This window comes from Sinohyriopsis cumingii, chromosome 1 (genome assembly GCF_028554795.1).
Source record: "Sinohyriopsis cumingii isolate HCF-2022 chromosome 1, ASM2855479v2, whole genome shotgun sequence".
Taxonomy (NCBI): Eukaryota; Metazoa; Mollusca; class Bivalvia; order Unionida; family Unionidae; genus Sinohyriopsis; species Sinohyriopsis cumingii.
The window spans coordinates 122848514-122874899 of NC_142961.1; the positions used below are offsets into that span (position 1 = coordinate 122848514).

A 26386-nucleotide genomic window follows, 5' to 3' on the forward strand; every position below is an offset into this window, starting at 1 on the left:
GAAAAATCAATTTCGGTAATGAACTTCAATGCATGTACGATTTTTATTTATATAGTCGGGGTCACTATCATATTCAATGGAAGTATCCCTATGTTGTTTTGCTGAACAAGTTATACATTGCTTTAGATGAACTCATTAACAGATGTCAAGTGTACAAAGTTGAGACAATTGGAGACACCTGTATATGTATGAGTCTGTTATCTTTGTTAGTACACTGAGTCGGTGGCCCTGACTTTTCATTGTATATCTGCGGTAATGTCAAGGACAAACAAAGGAAATAGATAATATCAAATAAACATGAGTGTTATAAATGGGAGCAGAGCAATACCAATGCAAGACTTCAACAACTGAGGCAGAAGAAATTCGTTAAAACTGCTGAGCACAGCATCCGATTGTAAATTTACAACGACTGCTAAGCGATATAAATAACAGTCATGTATTTGACTAATTAGTCATGTATTCGATTAATTAGTCATGTATTTGATTAATTAGTTGATTCAAGTTTTGGTCTGCTGAGCAGCATTAGCAACTTTCCAGAAGTGGATAACATAAACTCTGTATGCCTTTTGGGAATTACTTTTCTAGATTGACATGGCCGACTTAAGTTTTTTTAGCGTTGACTGTAGTTTTGTCTCGCATGTAGCAGTTGATTACTTCTTTATCACAAAACACCAACACAAAAAAAATTCTTTGCAAATTTGAATATTTTTTTATAAATCATGTCCTCTATACTTGTACTGCTGTAATGAAACAATTATATGTTTGCAAATCTCGCAATTTACTCATGTTGTTGACCTTTATCACGTGACCAATATTGCAAAAGTCAGTGCAACCCATATAGTCAATAGATTTTTTTTAAATATGAGAATTTAACAATGGAAAGGTCTGAGAAATGAGGCCAATATAGAAAAAGTTCAGCATTTAGATACATGCTGGTTAGGAAATCTGATTTCACCGTTTTTGTATGTATTCTAGCACGTGACACCTCTTGTTTTACAGTTTATATTTTGTCTGGCATTCTGAAAATGAATCTGTTCCATGATCAACTTATTCTTCTTCTACGTCTTAGTTGTTGTTTGTTAGGCTGGAGATAACGTCTTGTAAGACCTAGTTTATTCAACAAGGCTGGAGATAGCGCCCTGTAAGATCTAGCTTATTCAACAATGTAATCATACGGGATAAGCTGCAGTATGTATTGTTCTGCATGCTTATGTTTTCTGGTGTTTATCTAAAACGTTTTGTATTTGAGGTATCATGGAGATAACAGCATCTGTAAAGTAATAATCTACTAAATATAAATCAATATTTGAGGTTATGTTATTCGGTCCCTGAGTATACTTACATGTTGATATGCTGAAAGTTTATATATGAAAATGCTTTGAATATATCACAAGAACAATTTATATGTTTGTTTGCTTGATTCTCTTTTATTTTTATTTTTTTTATTTTATTTTTTTTTTTGGGGGGGGGCGAAGGCGATCAAGTATTTTCTGAAAAGAATGGAATACAGGGCTTCCCTATGGAACCACGTGCTTCCTAAACAAGCAGAATCACCCACAAAATTAGAACTCTAAAAAATAAAATTGATGAAGATACTAAATAAGTTTGGACTTAGATCAACTCCGAGAAAAACAACACAAAAAATGACAAAAAATAAATGGGAAGGAACATAACTGTATGATACGTTAGATTTAAAGTAACCCTCAAAGATACACAAAGTGTCTATTGCTGATAACGATTCTCTCCATCACGCAATTCGTATAAACTTCATATTCTGGTAAAACTGAACCTTATGTACAACCCACGTTCTAGATGTTTTTTCTTTTAAAATGAGTGTGTATTTCCGTTTCACTAAACACCATAGTTTTATATGGACCTATGTCCTGATGAACATTTCTTAGATAAATAGCTTGCGTGTATTAGAAACTGAACTTTACCTTCAAAAATTATATTGGCATTCACAAATCAAATGCGTTTTATTGTTCGAAACTGTTACATATGAATTATGATCCATTAACGTTAAATTATATCATAACGTTCACAAGATTCATTTCCTCCCAAAAATATAAGAAGAAAAACACATAAAAAATAAATAGAATTGAAAAAATATTATAAGACTTCTAGGAAGCACAATGTTGTAAAACATGTAGAATAAATGTGTTAATCTTATGGCAAGCTCCCCGAATATCTAAAAATAGTCTAAAGGATTTCCAAATGTCACCAGAATATTTTAATGCCAGAAACCAAAGTAATAAGAAGAAACGGAATGATAATATGATTCTACAATACCACATTAATTTTGGATCTATTAGTGCCGTCATTTGTTATATTTTGAAATGGAACTTTCATTAATACTGAATTGTATATGCAATACTTTTATGATAATACATATTTCAAATGTACCTTTCTTTTTTATTTTTCTGATAATAAACGGGAAAGAATTCCCCTTACAATATTTTCAAAAACGGTTCTTATTAAAAGAAGCAAGTGAATTGCTTGTGGAGAGGCAGTTGGACTTCCCCTTTTACAAAACAGCGTACACCACTATGCAATGAATCATATATGTATTGGTCGATGGCCGTATATTTCAGATAAGAATTTACCATAAACATTCATTCACATATTTTTGATTTTTGAAAATGGACATAATAGTAAATAAAGATATTGAAAATCCACCTAATCTAAAACTCAATCATCCCGTTAAACACTGTTCTGTATATTGTGTTTATCACAGTTAAAATGTTTAAATCTTAAGTAAATAGAACGATGTTACTTGGACAGTTCCAAAGGAAAAAAACAATGAAACGTTTATTTTCTCTCCGACACACAAAATAAAATAATAAATGACCTGCATAAGTAAACATGTTTTTATTACTGTACATATTGAAAAGCGCAGTCAATATTTCTTCTCCTTGTACAGCAGGTCACTTGCCGAGATGATTCAATATACCGTGAAGCTGATTAGAAGCATGCGTCTAAAATAGAATAAATAAGTAAATTTGAGTCAGTTCAAAACTGACTAAAAACGGCCACAGCCGAGGTCAGAGCTCGCAAATAAAACAAATCGCAAGACACGGTAAACTGTACATTAGCTAAACAATCGAATTCAGAAAGACTGGGTATTTTTACAACCCCCACCTCTGAACAGAGATATTCATGAATCCTCCTATCCGACTATCTGCCTCACCTTCCGGTCTCAATGGCGCTATTAGCCACGCAGTTTTTGATCGATTGCCACGAAACTTGGTAATGATTATATTTATTAATTGAAGATGCGCATTTCACCATATCAATTTGTTCATGCAATTGATGCAAGTTATTATCTTATTCGTCTTGCATCTTAATACAGTGCATGACATAATCTCTCCCGCTGTTTTTGTTGGATTGCTACGAAACCTGGTAAATGTTACTGTTGATTGTCATCACTTTAAAAATGCCTATATCGTCAAATCAACAGCGTTTTTCGCAATATTTGAATAAAACTTATTCTGTTTTGATTTTTAGCTAAATGCAGCGTTGGACATAATCTTTTGAACGTAACTAGTCTCAATGATTTCAATCGGTCGCCATGGAATTTGAGAAATGTTACGATCATCTTCTGTAGCGGCGCACACAGACAGATCCCTGTGCTCTTGAGAGTTTTGTTCGAGTTATTGCTCTCTGACTTAGAGCCGATATAGTGTGTAACAAAATATTGTGAACTCAGTTTTCAGTGGATCTTACGTTCATTATTTGAAAATGATGATCTTATCAAATCGCGTTGCTCTTGCAATTTTTAGGAAAGTGACTGCCATTTATGTCATGCAGCTGAATGTAAGACAGAATCTTATGAACAAAACTTTTCTTTCATACATCGCTGTGAAGCTCGGTACATATAATGGTCATCATCCAAAGATACATGTTGACAACTCTCTGTCCTATTGTAATCTTGGTAAGAGTTGTTGCCTTTTTGAACGTTGAGCTGGGTGCAATGTATAACAGAATTTCAACGATGCAGCTACTTACGCCGTTTTTAGTGGATTGCTGTGAAACTTAGTATTTATCTTATATTTCTGCAAGCGCGCCAACGCAACACAAAAAATTCAGTTTGAATGAAGAAATAAACAACGCGAGGAACTCACAATCATTAAATACATTTTGTTTTTAAAAATGTTACGCTAAAAAACTGTCAGAGACAACCGCTGTTATGTTTCTCGTCACCCAAGCCAACAGTTTTGATCCGAGCATGAAATGTTAACAAAATTATATATATATATATATATATAGAGAGAGAGAGAGAGAGAGAGAGAGAGAGAGAGATGAAGATGATGATGATGTTACTGTTTTCTTATCTTTAAAAATGAAAAGAAAAATACTAAAATACAACAACACACAAATGAATAATTGAAAAGCAAAAGAGGCAAATAAAAAACCAACATAAAAGCTATATATTTTCTAAACCTCCTGCCTTGTGATCCGAAGATTGCGGAAAATAATTAACGCAAAGGATTCTTTTCCACAGAATTCACTATTTCTTGCAAAAGGAGATTCGAGTTTTGCTTTGAATCTGCCATTGCACAGTCTTACCTCCATTGTTAACGCAAAATTGTAGAATCGAGTCAGCCAGTTTGGAGCATTCAACGCAGTTAGTGCATATTCCATTCCGCAACCGACGAGTCCGTGGATGTATTCTATGCGGACATGGGAAATCTTCACCATCTTGTATACGTCAAGCAGCCAGGACATGGAGAATCTTCTAAATGGGATATCACCCAGATGATAACGTCTTTTAACATATCTGATATTTAAAACAAAATAACATACGCATTCATCATATTCGCTTTGCAGAAAAGAAAAACAATAGCGATTCACCAAGCCTGACCAAACTTTCTTTTTTGGTGTATTTTTCACTTTAAAAATCGTTAGATTGAAGACTATGAATATCTATAGTTTAGATTCACTGCATTTGTCAATAGTCAATCAGTTGCATAATGGTAGGTCGAATAACCGAAACGAACAGTAAGGAAGGGAATAAACCGAAACAAACAATATAAAGAAAAGAAACGAAGGATATTCTAGTATTCAGATTGAATTTTTAAAAAAATTAACAAACAAACATAACGTGTAATTCAAGGTAATTTCAAATAAGAATTTGAACAGATATATTAGTAAAAGTGCCCTTACAAAAACTTTTAGAGATAGAAATGATAAGGATGTATGAGATGGGTTAACAGGCACGAATCAGCCTGAAGCAAGTAAACAATGAATACTGGCTAGAAAGGTATGACTGAAACTAAGGCCGATTTAAAGAAATGTGATTTCGGAGAACGAGGAAATAATAAAACATAAATATCTTGTCGGAAATCAGTGATTTTGTAAACAAATACGTTACTCTAAATTGCATTACAATGAGGCATAAGTTTTGTTTATGAATTATTGTATGTAACAACTTATTTCATGGCAGAAAAATACTTTGATTTAACGATTAAAATGTACCTTCAAGCAACATTTATCAACTTATTGGTTTGGTACAGCACTTCTTGATTTCTTTCATTTCAGACTTGACTGGTTGTTTTCGATTTCGTTTTGTTATCTTTCGTTTCGATTCAGTTTGCCATGTTTCTGTTCATTTTAGTTTTTCCAGTAATTCTATTTACTGAATTCTCTGAAAATTCTCTTTAAAATTAATCAGTTCGGGCTAGATAATTATTCGTCATGTTAGCTTGAACTGTCCATTTACAAGGAAAGTTCACATGAATACAAACTGTCACGTTTGCAGATGATTAATAAGCTTTTGGGGCTGAAGTCTTCTGAACTTCAACTCAACTGCTCCAAATATAGCCACATTAGACATGTGCCTGAAAGATAAGACAAGCTCGAAAAGTCATAAAATGGGACATTATTCGTCAAAGATGTTTTCGAAATATTAGCAGCCTCAAACTGGTAATAATTTAATTTATATGTACACTACACCATATGTCCGCAGATTTTCAGTTCAGCCGAGCATAATACCGTCAAAGTCAATCTCGTCTTTTAAAGAAATCAGTAGCAGGTGGTGAATATTTGTAGATTTACTGTGCAATAACAACACACCATCACACACCATGACTCTGGAAAGATTTCGGCCAAACATTCAACTTTTAGAATCACACCCATCCTCCCCTAGCTCCCGTAATCAAATTGGGCATTTAATGAAGCGTTGAGTGTAAAAAATATTTCAAAATCTATCTATCTCAATGTACAATTGTCACATTTTCGTTCGATTTACTGCAAAAACCGAGGTTAAATCTTAAATCAATCGCCGACTGTGTCATAGATGAATCTGTTTACAAGAATTGCTTTGATAAACCATTTCAGTTTCATTTTTCCATTTCTTTAACGCAGAGTAAGTTTAGATGTTACATTTATATTAACCGCCTTCGGCCTGATTAAAATCGATATCTGCTTATAATAAGTAGGTCTGAAAGGCACAGATAAAGATTCATATTCGAATGACCTTTGGAATTGCTAGGTCACTTATTTTTAGTAACCTTTTAGATAAAGCACTGCATTTCGTGTTAGAAATGTTATGTTACTAATGACGATTATCACTTATATAAATGTCAAAGCTGTGATCTGATTGGTTAATCAAGAGGTTAACGGAACATATTGGTGTCGCCTGCTCTCAGTTATGCCGGAAATCTCGATTTTAATCGGACCCAACCGTATATATTGTACGCTGACACACTTTAAAAATGAGACTACGTGTGTGTGTGTGTGTGTGTGTGTGTGTGTGTGTGTGTGTGTGTGTGATTTGGATTTTTAACGTAGCTTTAACAATTTTTCAGTCATATCGCTATGATGTCTGCAGTGTGGTAGTTTATAGTGAAGTCTAGCACTGGGGCATCATGCCGCAGGCATGTAGCATGATGTCCCACCCAGTCAAATTATCCTAACACCTGGCCGACCAGTCCTAACACTAACCTCTTAATGCTGAGCGCCAAGAGAGGCAGATGTTAGTAACATTGTTATAAGTCTTTGGTATGACTGGGTCTAGGATTGAACCCACGACCTCCCGCATCCGACGCGGACGCTCTAATCACTAGGCCACCAGGGTAGTCGAGACTTCTAGTTTGGACAGGGTTCTGTTTGCCTGTTATGGAATTTTACACGTGAGCAGGGCCGTCGCAGGTTGCGTTGGGCGAAATGACTCCCGCGCGACCATAGCCTTCTGCGCCCCCGACTCGCAGACAACAACTGCAAACTCCGCGAAATGACGCGCACATACCCATCTCCAGGGCTTGCTGCCCAGGGCGGTTGCCCGTATTGTCTGCTACTTATGATGCAGTGCCGGATTAAGGCTTTCGGGCGGTTCCCGGGTTACCTGAGATTATTACATATCCTGACACCAGACCTGCCAGTCGTAACGTTACTCTCTTAATACTGAGAAGCTAGCGAGGCAGCTGTTAGCACCGACTTTATAAGTCTTTGGTAGGACTCGGACGGAGTTCCAAACCGCGACCTCCTGCATCCGAGGATGACACTTTAACCATTTGGCCACCGGAAGAGTCCGTAAGAGAGTGGGACACTTTTAGATCTACAAATACACCCTGAAAGCAGTCCTTAAATTGTACATTATGTGCATAATTAGTATAGCTATATTAGGCTACGATAGTTTATGTGTTATTTAGGCACATACAGTTTTATCGATAGCAACTAGGGGTCCCCAATTAATGGGGGACGTAGTGTATGTGCTCCCTTAATCCGGCCCCTGCATGTAAGTCCAGTAAAGTCTCCTCTGAAGGAACCCTCTTTATGTTGTTCATATTATGACTGAATTTGTTCAGATGCTAGTCAGTCTGGTTAAAATCAGATCTCCACAATGATACACGAAGATCTGACAGCGACCGCTTAGGGGTCATGTTCTGGTAACCTATGTTGTTAACAGTATCGCTAATTTTATCAACCAATCAGATGAAGTCTTATATCATTGCGTTTGGAGACTGTGCACGAAGAGCATGAATGTGTACCGAACGATTTGATTCACTTTCAGACCTTTGAAAGCTGCATTTACATTGGTCAATTCAAAGGTCATAGCGCATGACCCTTAAACGGTTATTGTCAGATCTTCACGTAGGACAGCAGCGATCTGATTTTAATAAAATTTGATGGCAGCATAATGTTCGCATAAACATATGTACGTCAATACGTCATATATGTAACATCCGCATAAATTTGCATTTATTCTAAGTAATAGCGCTTTTAAAAATTTTTAATGCCAGTAGTGTTTTGTGAGAGATGCACTGAAGGTTCTGCAATAGTAAAATTGTTTCGTATTTATTTGGATCAAAAAATTAAGTGTCTTGTTTTAGTACCGTCGGAAACAACACAATATGGCCAAACTTTCGATTATGATAAGAATTTTTTAAAATTATTTTGCCTTATAACAACTTTATCACAATCTTAAAACAAAAAGCAAGTTTCTTTTCCATTTCAATCAATTATTGTCCTGCAATTAAACTGTGTCATTTTCACATCCTTACAACAGCCACCTTCCTAAGATAAGAGTTAAAAGCAACGCCACTAAATTAAGAAACTAAACCTTCCCAGAAGTACAATAATATAACATGTAGGGCTACTTTCCCAAGTAAAATATAATGAGACCCAGTTTTATTACATATTGTCCGTCATTTGCAACACGCTAGCTATGAAGGACTCATGCAAGAGGGACAAATAATGTGGTTTGAGCTAAACTCCAAAATGTTTCAAACGCAAATAAATTGCTAAATGTACATTACTGTGACCTTAATTTGTTCTAAGTGTGTGATACTAACAAGATGCATGCAATCATCGAGTTTTATGATTCTGGCATGAACAGTATTTAGACTTTAGCCCAAGTCACTGAAGTAGGAAATATGGGTTACATTGACCTGGTTTTATTATAAGGGTGAAGTACTCATTATGATGCAGTAAGTATATAGATTGCAACAAAAAAAAAACACAACCTCTTTGGTCATAAGATAAAAGCAAAGCATATGCAAGCAAATTGTAGGTTATGATAACCTTCTTATGTTACAAAATGTGTGGCACAAACAGATTAAGCTTTCCCAGTGAAAATATCCCATCATGACAGAGGCTTATCGTATCCAGAAGTTCCGGAACGGACTACTTATAAGTGCGCTGTACGAATACTTTGACGATGAATAGGTAACGATCTCTGAAAGCAATTCCTATATCGATGTGTACTAAAATTGTTGAGATCGGAAAATCAGTGATTCGCTTATGAATAAATCCATTTTGCAGTAAAAAAAATGACGAGAAAGTTACATTTACTGAGTGTGATCTATTCTCAAATACATTTTTTTTTTAAATCATGGCTCCATTAAGTATCTAAATGGAACAACATAAGACTATAATAGCAATAAATGGGATAAATTAAGAACACAAAATGTAGCAGCATGGTGTATAATGGTGTGTTGTTGTTAGACAGTTAATCTACAGATACTTACCTACTGTTCTTCGCCTTTTTTATTTTGACCATATCTGACGGACGTTGACTGCAATGATAATCTGCGGACATGGAAATGTATCGTTTACAAGTACATATTACTGCAACTTTTATTATAATGGAACTAGCACGGGTCCATTTTTCCGAGGAAATATAAATATATATATATGTATGTATATGTATGTATAGTGTGTGTGTGTGTGTGTGTGTGGAGTATTAAGAAACAAGAAGCTGATGCTGTACTGTCGAATGCAAAATTATCCAGCTGTTCTCTTTTCAAACTGATGGGACATTATTGAGAGATAAGAGGAACGTATAACTGGCCGCTGTCACGGCCATATTGGATGTCAGATCAGCACTAGTGTAATTTTGGACCAACTAGACATCATAAGAAGTCAGTTGCTGAAACCATGTCTCCCTATGACCATCCATTTAGAAGTAGTGAAGATAATAAGATTTTCAAGCGTCCGTATTGCACTTAAAGAATGGTACCCTTTTTCCAGAACTAACTAGACATAAAAATACGTCGTTTGGTGAAAGCAACATGACGACATGGCCAACATTAAGGGGAGCTAGTTATAGTAAGATTTGTAAGATGGTCGCCATGGTGGTCTTATTGAATGTCAGATTGGCATCAGTTTTATTAAGAACCAACCAGACACCATACCAAGTCTTCAGGTAAACTAAATATCGATATGACTTTCCGTTTGGAACGATTAGCGATAACAAGATTTCAAAAGAGGCATTGGTGGCAACCATATTCGAAGTACGATTGGGCCATTTTCATTTAAGACCCATTAAATATAAGTAAAGTCTTCCTGTCAAAACCCCATGTCGATATGACCATCCATTCAGAAGGAACTGTGATAACAAGATTTTCAAGATAGCCATTATGGCAGTCATACTGGATGTCAAATTGGCGTCATTTAGGACTAACCAGACATCATAAGAAGCCTTCATGTAGAAACTCCATATCGAGATGACTGTCAATTTCTAAGGTATAGTGATAACAAGATATAAAAATTTGCTACCATGGCTGCCATCTGGAACATCAGATCGACACCACTTTTTCCTTTGGTGAAAACCCGATGTCGATATGATTAATCAGCTAGGAGGAGTAACGATAACAACATTTTCTAAATGTCCGCTATGACAGCCATGTTGGATATCAGAACGAGCTAGAGACGCATATGTGTGGAACGTTGTATAGCATGCTCAGAATAGTTAGGAGAAGAAGCGACCGATACTTGTGCTAACAGACGGAAGATGGACAACGGCCATCCTATATGTTTATATAATCTATGACCAATAGAGCTAACAAACATGTATACTCGTTTCTTATCATTTGAAAATATGTAGTTTACTAGACAAATATGTCTCAAATCATTCACAAATAAATGTCTAACGATTAATTTTTCACTTGCCAATAGGATGTTTATTCAAAGTCTAACAACGATCTTCATCCTATCAAATACCACTATAATGCGTGTCTCATCAAAACGATCTGAGCCCTTAGGATCCCTAATTAAAGAAAATAAGGACCATTACCTTAACAAATAAGGCCCTAATGCGCTCGTTATCGAACCATTCTGAGTCATTGGAATGTCAATTCTAAGTCTAACAAGTACAATTATCCTAACAAATAAGGAACATTTCCTGTTAATGTTGCTGAAGAAAGTTTTAGTGTCACCATACACACATTTTTAATTGCCTTTTTTATTTTATCCAGCTGATTTTCAGTAAGACAGACCTTTACTTCGTGATAGGACATTTTTATTTAATAATGTAACACTTTCAAATATGTATTTTTCAAAGGTGCATCGATGATCATCTTTCGACCAGCACCTTCCAAACCCAGAGTCTTGTCAGAAGTATCATGTGCATTAAAATATTATCAACAACGGATTGCCTGAACAGTTCCAGGTATTCCAATGAAAAATAATAAAGGCAGTATATCTGCGAAACTCTTGTTGGGAAATCTGCAAACCAGTGTCCATGTTTCGATGCAGGACCATATATGACCAACGATTGTGATATACACATGTATTATGAGGAATGGCTACTGCCTCGTCAAGCCGAATTTCCTCAGAGGGTTCCCAATAATCGTTTAACCACAAAGAAACTTCAGTACCTGATAAAGTGTCAAATATCATCTTACTATGCTCTTGACTATTATCTCGATTTACATTTTGAAATGCCACAAGCTCATGTTTTGCTGAGGATCATGCTGGGCACTTATGTACCAAGCAAATTGTCCCGCAATAACTCTTGGTGGATACGAGTCTGTGGTATGCGCGAGAAATGATAATTATTAATCGCTGCTATCAACTTCATTGACGAAACATGGTTCAACCATGTCCACGTTCATTGGTTGTGATATGCGAGTCTGTGTCGGTGTACAGCATCTTGACCAGATACTGGAAAAACGGTTTGATTTTGTCATAGTAAAACTCGTACATAACAGTTTTGACCAGATACTGGAAAAACGGTTTGATTTTGTCATAGTAAAACTCGTACATAACAGTTTTGACAAGTCCAACACGGACGAACCAAGATAGATTTGTTCTATCAGCTGGAGGTTTGATTTTTTACTGTGAACGGCAACAGGTCTAACAAGAGAAATCTTCCGAGACTCAAAGATCAGATCAGCGATGAAGCCCTCGAAGTTTGTATTGTTCACTATCACGGATGAGGTCGACTCGAATGCATTTGCGCAGATTCTCCATAGTTTTCTGTCGAACACAGCTTTGTTCGTGAGCTAGGAAAAGTCCTTTTCAAAGTCATTTGTGCTGTTAGTTATCAGATCCGTATTCATTTTGGATATATGGTGCCAGCCAAGCGTGCTGGCAAAATTCAAGCTCTCGATAGATCTTGGTTACGTGCATACCAAGTCGCGGCTATAACTGGAGGCTTCGTAGGTGCAGTATATAATTTGTTATCGTCATAAGATTTGTTAGTTGCTAAGTACATTCAGTGTATTTACGTCATTGACTGCTCACTGATACGGTGACAAACACGTAGCAGGCACTGACAAAGCTTCGGGTTTCAACGGATATTCGTTGTGTATTTCATGTAATTGTTTCGAGTATTCTAAAATGAACTTCAGAGCAGTAGTTATGATCACTATTCATGTTGTAATCGCGCACGTGCCTTTGTACGTCAATGTGTATGGGATAAATACACTGAAACTCACCAACTGACATCGGTTGCATCTACGCCAATTCACAGAGGTTATTGGTATCGATATACATGATGCAACTGTTCCGTGTAGCGGGATCATGCCCGACGACCTTTGGGTTGTTTACCGATCAAATATGAGACTCTTCGTATAAATCGCGTCACGAAGGGGTCGCTCGGTAAACGGATGATGGTCAATATTGTCGAGCAATTCCGACTCGATTTTGGTTTGAGAACAACACATCCCACGTCATTACCGGTGATGAGAAGTAGTTTGCAGGATCGAGCTTGTAGACATCAGCGAACAACAGCACATAAGCGCGTAGATACAGATCATGATAGTCGCTCATGTTTTTTACACTCGAAAGAGGACTTAACTTTATTTACGTGCTCGTTATCTTTTTCTGACATACCCTCACGTGACAGCAATGAATAAAATGGTAGATTAATGGTACTTTTAGAGACCTACATAAATTCCTTTACAATAATTTGAGAGTCAATCTGATTTTTGCCATCACATAAGTGTCACGGCAGTTTTTATATAAAGGGAGATTTCTCCTTCGAAAATGTGCTTTTGGATTAGTTCTTTGAAATTATTGGCGCAGGACTAATTGTAAGCTGATTAATGTGAGGTTTTACAGTCACACAAATATGTGCAGTCCATATAAGCATTAGATACGATGCAACAATTATGCGTGTCACGTATCCATCACTGACGTCGACTTTGCATCATCAAAATTACTTCATGTCTCACATTTCACCAGTTACGAGTCTGTCGTTTCCTACTTATTTAGAGAAAACGTTTCTTTGAAACTTGGACTCGAATCACCAATGTTTCGTTTGACGACACTGCGCTCTAGCTTTCAATGTCATTGCTTGTGTGAAGATAGTAAATGAAAAACCATGTACTTCAAGTTAAACATTTTGTAAAAAACAAACACACAAGTGAACCTCCCCCATCTTCAGCTAATATAGAAAAATATACCATACTATTAATGGTACTTTTATGCATATCCACACATGGTCTTGTATAACGGTAAGTACACACAGTCAATGAACATTTATTTTAGGTCTACCGGATATGCCACCATGTTCACTACAAATATTCTAAATATATTCTTATATTAGCAAAACAAATTTTGTTACATCCGGTGCAGATGGAACAGCTTGTAGTTATTTCGATTGAATGTAAACTCACCGAGAAAAAAACTTGTTAAATTGAATCAATATAGTTTATTTCTCTCTGTATTTTCTCGCACTCTTAAAATATACTGTACTGATCATTATCTTCACCGGTTATAATTTTGCTCATGTAATACGCAGTATACTGTATATAGCTTGGAAATACTGATTAATTCAGCACTGCTGCTTAGTAATCGCTTGCCAAACATTATACAGTCTCAAGAACGTGTCTTTGTTTTGGTCACTTTCGTGGTTTATTAGTGATAATCATCCACGTGTTGCACATAGTATACTGCTTATTTGGCTCGTCATGGAGGATGGATGCTGTGGCGATTACAAGGACTTCAAAAAGGGCAAACAATAACAACAAACAAACAGACAGTATAACACTAGTCTTCTTCTGGGATTGTTTCTGCAACCAAATTGGTCCTCGTGCACACGTTTGTTGTTTTGCCTTTTGCTGCTATTAATTAAACTGTTTCAGTAGCAATTCGTTATCTTTCTAACTGGCTACAGTTTTTTTAAACGAATTTTCAATCATTTATGATTTTGTCTACCTTTAGTCAGCATACATGACAAAACCAAATTATGTCCTTCGATCAGTAGTTCTTCTTTCCTTCATTTGCAATGCGTTATCAAAGAACGTTTTTCCACGTCTCTAAACGACGATTAACTTACGTGCCAGATCATAAGTGAAAATATCGATATTTGAATGAAGACATAGAACAAAATAAACATGTACTTTGTACCTGCGCATCTAATTATGTAAGTGTGCTTTAAGGTTCGTTTTGTGTTTTCACGCTTACTGTATTACATGAGTGTTTTATCGTGAAGATTAACCTACGTGGGTTTGCCTAAAATCCAAAATGGCATGATTTCTTTTTCATAACCAGCATTAGAGATGTTGATTTTATTTTACATTTATTCGAAGACTGAATGTATTCATTGGTTTGCGAAGCTAATTAATATCACGTCAAAAGTTAAGCGCATCTTTCACATAGAAACACCTATTTTGAAATAAATATTAAATCTTTTTATACGAGATTAAAAATACATAGTTTTGACTGACAAGAATGACACATTACGTAAGTATTTTTCACATAGAATCATCATTATTGTATGGTGTTCAACAGATTTTCTTTGATGGAACCTCTGTAGAGAATATCATTCTTAAGTATGAACACATGCAAAGGCCTAGAATAACAACTTTTTGAGGTATGTTCATTGTTTCTTAATAGGTTCATGATACCATGCTAAATTTTTAAATCAACGGTGTTGTAATGTGAAAAAACTATTGCAAAATTATTCTAATCCAGTCAAGCTCTGCTCTTCAGGATTTAAAAAAAAATAATCTGTGAAGTTACGTTTGAATATATGCCGAGAAGCTGGCGTCATATTCATTAGGATTGAACAACTCAACTAAATATGTGTCTGGCTATTAGGCCAACATGCATAATTTTGTCTTTTGTTTTAGAAAGAAATGGAAAATCGAGAAATCTTTCTCTCGAAACAAAAAGCTAACAATTATCGTCAGCTCTTTTTTGTTACATTGGAATTTCGCTGCAAATGAAAGCGAACTGAAAAAGCATTTCGCAAAATATAAACCGAATGACACACGTTGGGTCTTGACATCCATCAAACTCAAAATATGTTTGCACGACCCTGTCGTTTGCTTTGGATTATATAGTTCAACCTTTTGTCGATATCTTAGGCTAAGTATAAAGTCTTCTTTCTATTAATTATTTTTCAACCGCATTAAATTCTCGCACACAACAAAATGCAAATGTCAAAAGTAAACTTGGTGAGAACAGTAGAATCCTAAGATTAAACTTTAAACAAATGAAAGTGTACTGAACAAACAACCATACTGACGTGAAATGATGTAAGAACAAAAAAAAAATACGAAAAAAAAATTATTATAACACTGAAGACAAAGCACATTTATTTTTAAAGCCAATATACGAACTATTTCATTTTGGTGAGCCCATTTCTTTTGGCAAATAAGTTCATTCTTTTCCCTGTACTTTAAGAATTGCAATCTTTAAACAAAAGGAATTTAGCTCTATGAACATATTTTTGAAAGACAGCCCCGGTTATATTAAAACTCGTGATTTTCCTTTTTGTCATTATAGGAAAGAGAGAGAGACTTTAAAGACAAAAGTCTATCTCCCATTTTATTTTTATAGTACTCTCCTACTCACCTTCGTTTGATGCTTTTTTCAGTCAATACCATACGATCTCAAAAACATTTTTGCAAACATTTCCAGGCCACTTAACCCTATGTGTAAATATCAACTCTATAATTGAGCAGTTATTCCAGTGAATACAATTATGGTTACGTACGAGCTCTTGTACACCAGAATATTTCTGCTTCCCAGACCTACACAAATAAATATATTCCGGACCATACCCGACCAACAAGAAAGAATGGAAAAAAAAAAACACGTTAGCAAAGCGAACACGTTCATGTAGAAAGTACGTGCTAGTCATTTAGTTCTATGAGAATGAGTAAATTTAAATAATGGACATCTGAGTTTTCAAAACAGCAAGCACTATGCCTTACCCTTGACCTGCAACTTTGTTTAACGCCCAAGGCACGTGATAAATTAAGCAAATATTTAAAAAGATAATAATTTACAACACCGGAACAACTATTTCACATACCAGCCATTAAATGTTTTGCTTGATAAATAAACTTTAAAATTTGACATGATCGTTCAGCCAATAGATACAGAGCACAATGATATTAATTTTGTCAAAATCGACTAAACTGGACAGAATGGATGACAATAACCAGATGTAGCATACCTTGTTGGCATTTAGCTGATTCAAGCGTACCAGAGTTTGTAAAATTGACACTGACGTTTGACGTAAACTTTCAGATATAAAACAAACTGTTGACTGACCGCTGATGCGTTAAATATTTACAAGCGTTATTGCAATTACGTAGCTGGCGGAAGAAACTGAATTAAAGAATCAGCTTTCACATAATGTGTATACTAGGTGATTAAGTTCAGAACAGAACATTTACAGCCTGTTTCCATTACATTATTACAACGTTGCTTGAAAAATTGGTTGTGGATGAGCAAGGCTTTGACTTACGTGAAAATACCACAATAAGATTTTGGCAATTTTTTAGATTCAAAAGTTGGACTTAACTATGTTTGTGGTTGCTGATGTAGATCTTTGTTACCTAGTTATACGTAAAATAGTAACATTCATGGTTAGAACAACCGAAAACAATGTCAGTGCATGCCTTAAACTAGGAATACATTCCGATCTGGTAAATAATAGCCTGAAAAATATAATCTATAATATTTCATCTATGGATAGAAAAAAAAAATAAATAAAGAGAACATGGATAAGAATAGGTAGGACAAAAAAGTGAAACAGTCTTGTCATTGCAACACAAAACTAATAGATATTATTGTATGATCGGTTATAATCAAACATTAGTTGTCGTTTGCTCCAAATATAACAAATCTTTGTTAAAATGTGCTTGAGGACAACAATGCAGTAAATGTGGTTCTTGTAGACAAGATAGATGGAACTTTGAAATAAAATAAATAAATAAATTGTTAATGACGTTGCAATATCATTTTGCTTTCAAAGTAGTACACTAAACTCCTTAAGTTCAAACATTATTATAAGTATATGGAAGTGTACCTGTGTTCTCAGCTAAATATCTAGTGCTATCATAACATTGTGCTCAGCTAAATATCTAGTGCTATCATAACATCATAATAACATTAATTTTTTTTGTGATTCACAGTTTGGTTAACAGGACTGTCCTTATTCATTTCAAATTGTAGATTCCTTTGTATTACACATTTCTTGATGCCTTCGAAAGGTTGTGGTATATTGTTTTTCATTTATGGAACGCCGAATATAGTATCATTTTTGCAATTACTTGTATCATCAAACGAAATGCTCTTCCTCATGGCATTGCACAAGTTATCTGTCTGGACATGAACACAACGAATATGTATCTCTTGTTTACACCATAATAGTTTTTAAGCTTGTTGTAGTAGAAGTCATACGTCAGGCAATAAGGAACTTCTAAAATTATAGAGACACCATGATTTGGTTTGGATGATTTGAATATCTTGTTGTTTAAACTCTCAAAAAATCATTTTGTACTGCTGTTTTCCCGCAAATAATGCATCTTTTTGATTTTTGAAATATACTTTTCGTCAGTACACATTTTTACATTCGTTCTCTTGAGTGAAGTTTCTCTGTTTACCGAATACAGAATTATTCGCGAGCTTCATGAGATCCTTTTAAAAGTCATCGAATTGCATCTTGCCTCAGAATAGTATTCTATTCAAATTAAGGTTGTAGCTATTGTTTTCGATGTAATAACAATGCTCTATGTCGTTTCTTTTGTGCCCAATCTAACTGAATAAAACACCTAAGATAGTATATCGCGAATCTCTATTTGTTTTACGACGTGCAGAATAACAATAGTGCTAAAGATTTGGTGCCCATTTTACGCTCTATTCCTTTCTTCTGTGATGGTGACAATTCACATTTTTGTGAAATTTTGTTTACATGTGCTGATGGATAGTCCCGTCTGTACAGATGCTTATTGCAAGTTATATAATTAAAGACATTGAATCTGACGAGTCGTATATTCCAACGTTTTGTATTAATCCACCTGTGTCCAGGTAGTAGCCACACTTTACATTAGCGTATCTAATTGGCAGTATGCTTATTCGTCATCAAAGCCTGATGCAATCAACATAAACATATTATGGTATGTTAGTAATCCTAATTCGACTTTACTTTTCAAGCTAGTAATGTAAGCTTTCTCATTTGCTCCACAATAATGTGCTGTGTCTAGCTCGTAATTATTTACGCAGATATTCCGTACGTCTGCCAAAATATCACACACTATTAAAGTATCTTCTTGACAACAGTGTCTTACAGATCACCGTGTGAGATACAACTGAAAAGATTCATACCATATTTTAAATACTGGCAATTATCATAGGTTATGTCTTTGAAAGCAGAATCAATGTTCTCAATTGGTGGCTTTTTTAATGTCACCTATGAATGCCTGCATATAAAAGTGTTTTCTCAAATATTTTGGTCTTATGATTATAACATTGTATCCTTTGGTTTCTTTAAAATGAGTTATATTTAAGTAAGTTTTATCATTGTTTTAATTCTTTGCATGTTGTTCTAATTGATCGTCATATTAACTAAAACATGAGACGAGTCATGAGGCCTTTCTGTAATAATCCTACTTTATTTTGTCTGATAATCATGCTTATTTCTTTATAGTTTGAAGCCAAAATAAAGATTTTAAAACCTTTTGTTACAGTTTTAGCATTTCTGAATCAAGACAATTTATGATGATGTTATTCTGTTTCAAATTAAAATTGCCATAAAATGCGATTTTCCTTGTGATTGCGCGTTTATCTCTTCCTCACACTTTTTCTACACTCACAAGAAATTCATTTTGATTGTTTTTTATGATCTTATCATTTTCCGCATTTAATATTATCACATTAACGCACTGCTTGCATATTTATAATTGTAAATTTTTTTGTTCTTTCTATTCGACATACCTGTCGTCATGACATTAGTACCATTGAACATTTTCCATTATTGAGGAGAACTATCGTCTGCATATGACTTCTACGGTGTTGTTTACGCTATCATTGCCTTTTCAAATCATTGTTCTGTACAAACGACTTCAAGCTTTTAGGTCGACAATTATTCAGTTTATTTTGGTCTGTTCTGACTCGTTTAAAGATGATCTGGTATGATATGGATAATATTTACTTCCACAATATTTATAACGTTTCTTTAGCAAATCTATCATCTTGTAAATATCAGGGTAAAAGTATATAATCTTACTGTTAGAAGTACAACTGGTGATCTAAAGATTTTTTACAACACCAATACACATCTGGAGATTGCTTGAACAGAATAAGATCATCACACAAGATGCAACAATATTTACCCTACAATATAATTTGATATTTAGTGTGCAAGTGACGATTCAGATTTGGAGTGACTGATGTGTATATTATGATTTAGTTTCATCGAGTTTCTAACGGTCAAAATAATCAACATATCCATGTCATTTCAGCAGTACATTTTTTAACGTTTATTCTTCAGGAATAACTGAATGAATATATAATAATCCCCAAATAGTGATTTGGTCCAAAAATGTCGATGAGTACTTTGTAATTCCAATTAATAATTTTTAAATAAATGATTCGTCTCAAGATATATAAGAACACAACAGTAACTAATTCCAGAGAATGAACTTAAAGGAGGAATGAAATAATTTTGTTCATGAGAACCTTACACGCAAATTTAAGACGATAAAATGACCAGTATGTGGGTCAAAAGTCCGTTTCCAGAACAGTCTGAGTTGTACATAAGGCTAGCCTATGAACTGAAATATCAGCAAGCAGATTTTAAAAATGATCAAAGGCAAGTTGGTCCTAATCTACTATAATGGCAATCACGGGAAAAGGTCAAGCACACAAAAATAAATTAAATATACGTAACAATATAACGCATCCGTTTTCCTACGTTTATAACCTCTGACATTCTAGCCATGGATGTTTTTATGAGCTGTTACATTTTACCCTTTCACACTTAGGAGTCTTCCTTTATTCTTCTAGTCTTTTGCTCCTGTTCTGTTGTCTTGGATTGGACTACAATCGTAAACATCGTTTAAAAGAAAAAGACATGCTAACACTTAGGTACCCCAATCAACAAACATTTTTGTACACATAGGATGGACATGGAACACTGTGTGAGTAGTTGCGATGTAAAGTTCACACGTTGTTCCCTTCTACCATGGAGGTAGTTAAAAGTCGCCTTATTCAAGCATAAAATAACGTTCATAAGTGATTATAATACAAATATGTCAATATTTTAAGAAGTGTGCATACAACATTCTAGAATTAAAGATTTAATTATAATTTCTATGAACTATGTATAAATTCATTCAAAATACCTATGTTATTCATCCCCTGTTATCGTAAACACAAAACATATCAATAATGTTGGTATTTTCCCCTGTATCCAAAGTCAGCCATTTTGATAAGGATCCCTGTGTCAAAAAATGGGATGGTCCAGTTATGAATATACTAGTCGGGTAGCAGGGTAGATAACGTGGTACCTGGTGTATATAAATTACGAAGTGAGAAGACGGTCCTCAGAGAGAAAAACTAAGAAGAAAGCGATAAAGCAAAACTAATCTTTAGATAAATATTCTAATAAGTGGGCAAAAGGTGACATGCAAGAAGAAGGTTTACTAAGACTTGAAAGTTTATTATTTCCATTTTCTTAATACACTGATAATAGCTTGTCAAGCCATACTTGCAAAAAGTGGGCGTGAAAAATGTGAGATCATCATATCTCAACTATATCAGAATCATTGACTTTATATACGATCTTGTTCAGTTTCCTCACATAATTTTGGTAATCGGGTATGGTTTTTGTAATTTGTGTTGCATGTTGGGGGAATGGAAGAGTAGCTGGTTGGTGTACTGAGTTTCAGTGTGTAAGAGCTCATACAAGACTTATTGCCATAGTTTTCTTCACTGGAATTTCTGCGAAATAATGGCGTTGATACTTATGCTTGGCGTTTTGTGGTCAAGTAATGTTTGCCAAGAAAACAAACATTCGCGATTGTATGGGTTAAGTATTGCCTGTAAGACAATCTGATTGGGGGTAGGGGGTAGGATATTGTCTGTAAAATGTTTGGTTAAGGGGTATGGTAGTGAATGTACAAAATATTTTAATGGGGTTACGGTTAATGACTGGTAAGCATATGTCGAGATAATGCTCTTGCTCATTATTAGTTTAAGATGGGAGAGGTCAGCATGTTGCTTTTGGATTGTATCGTCAGTGTTGTGTAAAGCAAGCTTAATAATAAGAGAGACTGCGATGTTGAGGTAACGACCTACCTGCAAAAAGATGTACACATTATGTCCACGTGTTTTGAAAACTCCTCATTGGTAGTTCTGTTCATGAAAGGATCCAAAATATTATTGTTACTGCTATGATTCCCGCCAAATTCATCTTCATCGTAATCGTTGTCCAGGTAACGACCGTCATTATCACTGCCACTGAAATGTCTTTTTCCAACTATTTGCATTTGTGGCCTGGAGGGGTCGATGGGAAACAAAGCCGCCATGGAGTAATTTTGTCCGCAGGTGATCAAAGCCTTAATAAACTCTGACGGAACATGAAAATGCTGTCCAGCGTTCTGAACGTATCTCTCCCAATCAATGTGATCGCTACTAACGTTATGAATAGCGCGATTGGCTCTTCTGTCCTGCACATACTTCATCCTTACATACCTGGTAATACAGTAAAAGTGTTGGACTAATGTTATACCAGGTGTTATGCTACTACTATAGCCGGAAAAAAAGTTCCATTCGTCGTGGAAAATTCCAGCCTGTTGAAACACTAAACAAATTGAATTCAAATCAGTTCAAACCTATGAAAATTTCAAGACTCTATTTAAACAAACAATTAACATTTTACATGGAAAGTTGCTAGCCAAGGTAAGTCTTGCATACTGCAGATATGCAAATGAAAGTGTGAGCAGTAGACAAAGAAATAATCTCTTCTAATATCTGAGTCATAATTCAGTGCCAGAAGACAATGAAATATTTCTGAAAAGGCCATAAAGAAAGAAAGAAAAATTAAAGAAAAGAAAAACACTCGTGCAAATATTTGAGATAAAAGAACTTACCATAAAAATGTTCCTTGTGTGACTGACTCGAATTCAAGCAAGAGTCGGAAGATGTGCCTGTGTTCTTTTGATGTATCACAATCATATAATCCAAACTTTCAGTGTATAATTACAAATCAAAGTCCAAGAATATTATTGATGAGCACTTTGTATTTCTGGTGAAGAATAATTACATCCACCCAAATTAAACTTGAACACAACAGTAAGATTGATTCTGCTTCAGATGTTAAGACGAGAATGAGTAATATATAGATAAACAATAGTATATACCCATCTGCCTGACCTAGGCCAAAATTACCATTTTCTAAGCATACTCTGTTGTTTAATGGATTCTCCATTCTAGAAGATTCCATGGTCAGAATCAAAACTGAAATCCAGGCACACATGTTTCAATTAATAATTATCTGAATAATTATTTCGTATTGATAGAGAAATTTTAGCTATGTAAACTGTTGTTTACAACATAAGTGTTACTGGTCAGGTATAACATGAACTTGAACAAGGTCAAGTACAACATACAGTCATACATAACATAGAGTCATTAAGAAAAACCATCAAATAACACAATTATATATATATATATATATATATATATATATATATATATATATATATGTGTGTGTGTGTGTGTGTGTGTGTGTGTGTGTGTACATAACATAGTGGCTGCACTCACGTTCAGACTAGTAACTTTTATGTAATGTTTTGTTACTTTCGCAATGTTGATATCATGGAGATATTATCACAATTTCAAAAAATAAAATCAAGGAAATTGTATAACTGTCTGGTTCCATCAGTATATCTTACATGAACTTAAAAGCTTAATGGTGTCATGTTAACAGTGGTGTCTTGTTAACAACGGTGTCTTGTTAACAAAGGTGTTGGTTCATTGATTACATATCATAGGAACACTATCATTAGTTGATTGAAGTTTCTACTATGTGATGCATGCAACTAACCATGATAGCAAAACAATAATTTATTATTTGTTAACAGAGATATATGACCTTTCGTTTTATCATGATTTCGCCTCTTTCCCGTTTGTACTTAAACCTGGCTCATTTATCAGTATTAAAATCAAGCAATATATACGACATTTTCTTGTGAAATGCACATAATTAATACGACACGCTATAGTACAATTTCCATTTCATTAAATACACGACTCCATATTGGAATGTTGAAAATGACTTTAACATGAGCTATTGCCTACAACCATTTGTACTCTTTTCCGATAGTGTATCAGTTTGCTTCTTGAGGTAATAGTTTGAATATTTGATTCATGTGTTTTCCTCATAGGGTCATTCTATAACATTCGGAAGACATAGAACGTAAGACAAAATAACTTTTTATTATAAAAACTTTGTTTCCATTATTAAAGCTTTCAAAACTGTGCATGAACTGCTTATTTATTCCAAAATACATTTGATTATAACAAGTATTTCAAAACTAGGAGTAAATTGATGATTTTCATTCCCACGTCGCATTATAAAATGGCATGACAAAGACGTGCAGTTTGTGGCCAAAGTAGAATCAAATAGGCAGTTTTCAACAACGCGTGTTTCACTCCCCTTCTTCCCCCGACGAGAATGTGTATTGTACAATTCTGCGGGAAGCGTGTGCGGATGAGGACATAATCTTATGTAATAAAACGCGGTATACAGATTTCACATTTTCAATTAAAAATTGTTAAATCTTCATTTTTTTTAAAATACAAAATTTAAAGACAGCAAGCTACAAACAACCTAAGGATAAGCTCGTTAAATGTATACCTGCTTACAGTGCCAATTACAAGCTAAAAAAAATTAATATACTTATTATTCAAGATAAAAGATTGAATACTAATACACAAAGCTCATTTTTATGGAAGAAAAGCATAAAAATGTATATCAAACTCACCCACTTACATAATTACATCCCTTGTCGATTATAAAACTGATAAAACTACTGCGGGTCCTCAAATAACGATCATCCAGCAAATATCCAGGAGGTGTTTCGACGGCGACTGGAATGGAAGAGACTGCAATGAGGCCATTATGCTCATTCAGTAAATAACCATTACAGCAGACAATAACAAGGAAGACAAGGAACGTGTGATGATGATCAAACATTTTGATAGACTGACCTAAGCAATGAACTGGCAAGGTTTTCCCTCGGTCTGGTCACTGATAAGATGGTATGCAGGGATATCTTGCTCAAGATTCCAACAAGATCTAGATATGCCCTCGATATACGTAATACTTTAGACTTATCGCCTTGTCCTAATTCTGGATTACTCTCACGTCTTAGACTACCCACATATAGTTCACTCAGACTGAGACTCCCATTCGCCATATTGTATAGAAATATATATTTGCTACTCTGAGAGGCTGACTTTTTCACTACGTAATAACGTGATGAAGATGACAGGGCATGGATTAATAATGCATAGGTGCATAAAGGACGCTGTTGGCTTGCCCAGTTCGAAGTATAAGAAAGAATGCTAGTGAACATGAAATGCAAGACACGTTTCGTGATTGCTTATTTAATTTTTGGACAACTGTACGCGTCATTAGAGTTATCGGTCCTAAACTCCCTATGTATGCCCTCACTTTTTCACGTAAGAAAACGGGATCTAAAGAGTTAACGAAAACACGAACTCAAGGAAACATTGCAAAGTAGATCCAGGTAATTCAATCAGGTTTTTTCGGGGGGGGGGGGGGGCTGGAGGAGCGGCCGCTTTACTTTTCTTAGCAGGCTACATTGAGTTAGATTCTCCAAACAATTTGCTCAGTCTGCAAGTGACAAGAATTGTGTGTGTGTCATTGGGCAAGGCATTTTCCTCGTCGTTCCTCGACCCGATATAACCTTGAAAGTGTTGATATAACCTTGAAAGTGTTACGGTGACTTAAAACACCAAATGAACCAATAATCTTGGACGAGTTCCTCGACGGTTCCATGAAAGTTGCTTTAAGGAAAATAATTAAAGATATAAATATTCTACCTTAAATGAAATAACCTATCACAGCTGAAAAAAACTTGTTCGATATAATCTTTAAGAAAATTTCAATGTTGATTCAAACGCTGAACAACAAAAAGGAAATGTGTATGCCTCTTTAAACAGCTTAGTTTTGCACGAGGCAGTAATGATGAAACGAGAGGAAGAGCGAGGAAAGAGACAAATAAAGCAGACGGATGACCAATAACAGAAATAAAGGAAACGTAGGTTACATACACGTCTGCCTACTTGAATATTCAGTACTGACGAAAGCTGCACGTGCCAAATTGTGAAATCATCGGTTCATGTTACCACTATCTAACTTACTGATTTGAATGTAACGTCACTGGAGTAAATGCAGACGAGAATGTGTATCCTTCGGTCTAAATGAGAGTAAATTATGATTTACACAAGTTCAAAAGATAAATGGGTAGAAGTGATATCTCTGCCTATATGCGCATGCATATTGTCTTCTTTGTTTTTGAATTCACAAGGCATTTTATTTTCTGCTTTGAAAACTATCCAAAATGTTGATGCATTAGAAATGAGTTTCATTTCCCAAAGTCAAACTAAGCGCGCTATTGTTTTGGTTTTGAGGTGTTGGGAGGAGGATCACATTATATGTTCGAATTCAGCTATGAAGTGAAACATTCAATTAAGATGTAAAACACTACATGTCTCTCGGACACGAATTTTCGAAATCTGTGTCAATGTCAGCTGAAACTATGACATGTAATTCAGGCAAGAAATAAGATACAGTGGTGTAGTTTCTGGGTGCTGGTAGTTTAAATATTTTCTCCAACCATGTTTCTACTTTTTGATTGTGGTATAAAATGTGACAGGTAATTTGAAATCT

General features: G+C 35.0%; 1 protein-coding gene across 1 annotated transcript; it reads right to left on the reverse strand.

Annotated features, from left to right (window-relative positions):
• Positions 1–2853: 2853 nt before the first annotated feature.
• On the reverse strand, positions 2854–24685 carry LOC149807785 (uncharacterized). The gene is made up of 5 exons (XM_089945312.1): positions 24679–24685; positions 24461–24558; positions 21763–22256; positions 4567–4777; positions 2854–2975 (listed from the first exon to the last, which is right to left on the reverse strand). Exons 3-5 carry the CDS (start codon positions 22146–22148, stop codon positions 2925–2927), a joined length of 648 nt encoding a protein of 215 aa, XP_089801438.1. The 5' UTR covers positions 22149–22256; positions 24461–24558; positions 24679–24685; the 3' UTR covers positions 2854–2924.
• Positions 24686–26386: the final 1701 nt, after the last annotated feature.

Bases quoted from the DNA above. Each gene is read 5' to 3' on its own strand.
- LOC149807785 (XM_089945312.1), bottom strand. From the start codon at position 22,148: ATGAAGTATGTGCAGGACAGAAGAGCCAATCGCGCTATTCATAACGTT. The intron at 4,778-21,762 runs GTAGGTCGTTAC...TTTAAATATCAG, and splicing joins ATGTGTACATCTTTTTGCAG to ATATGTTAAAAGACGTTATC. The intron at 2,976-4,566 runs GTAAGACTGTGC...ATTCTATTTTAG, and splicing joins ATTTTGCGTTAACAATGGAG to ACGCATGCTTCTAATCAGCT.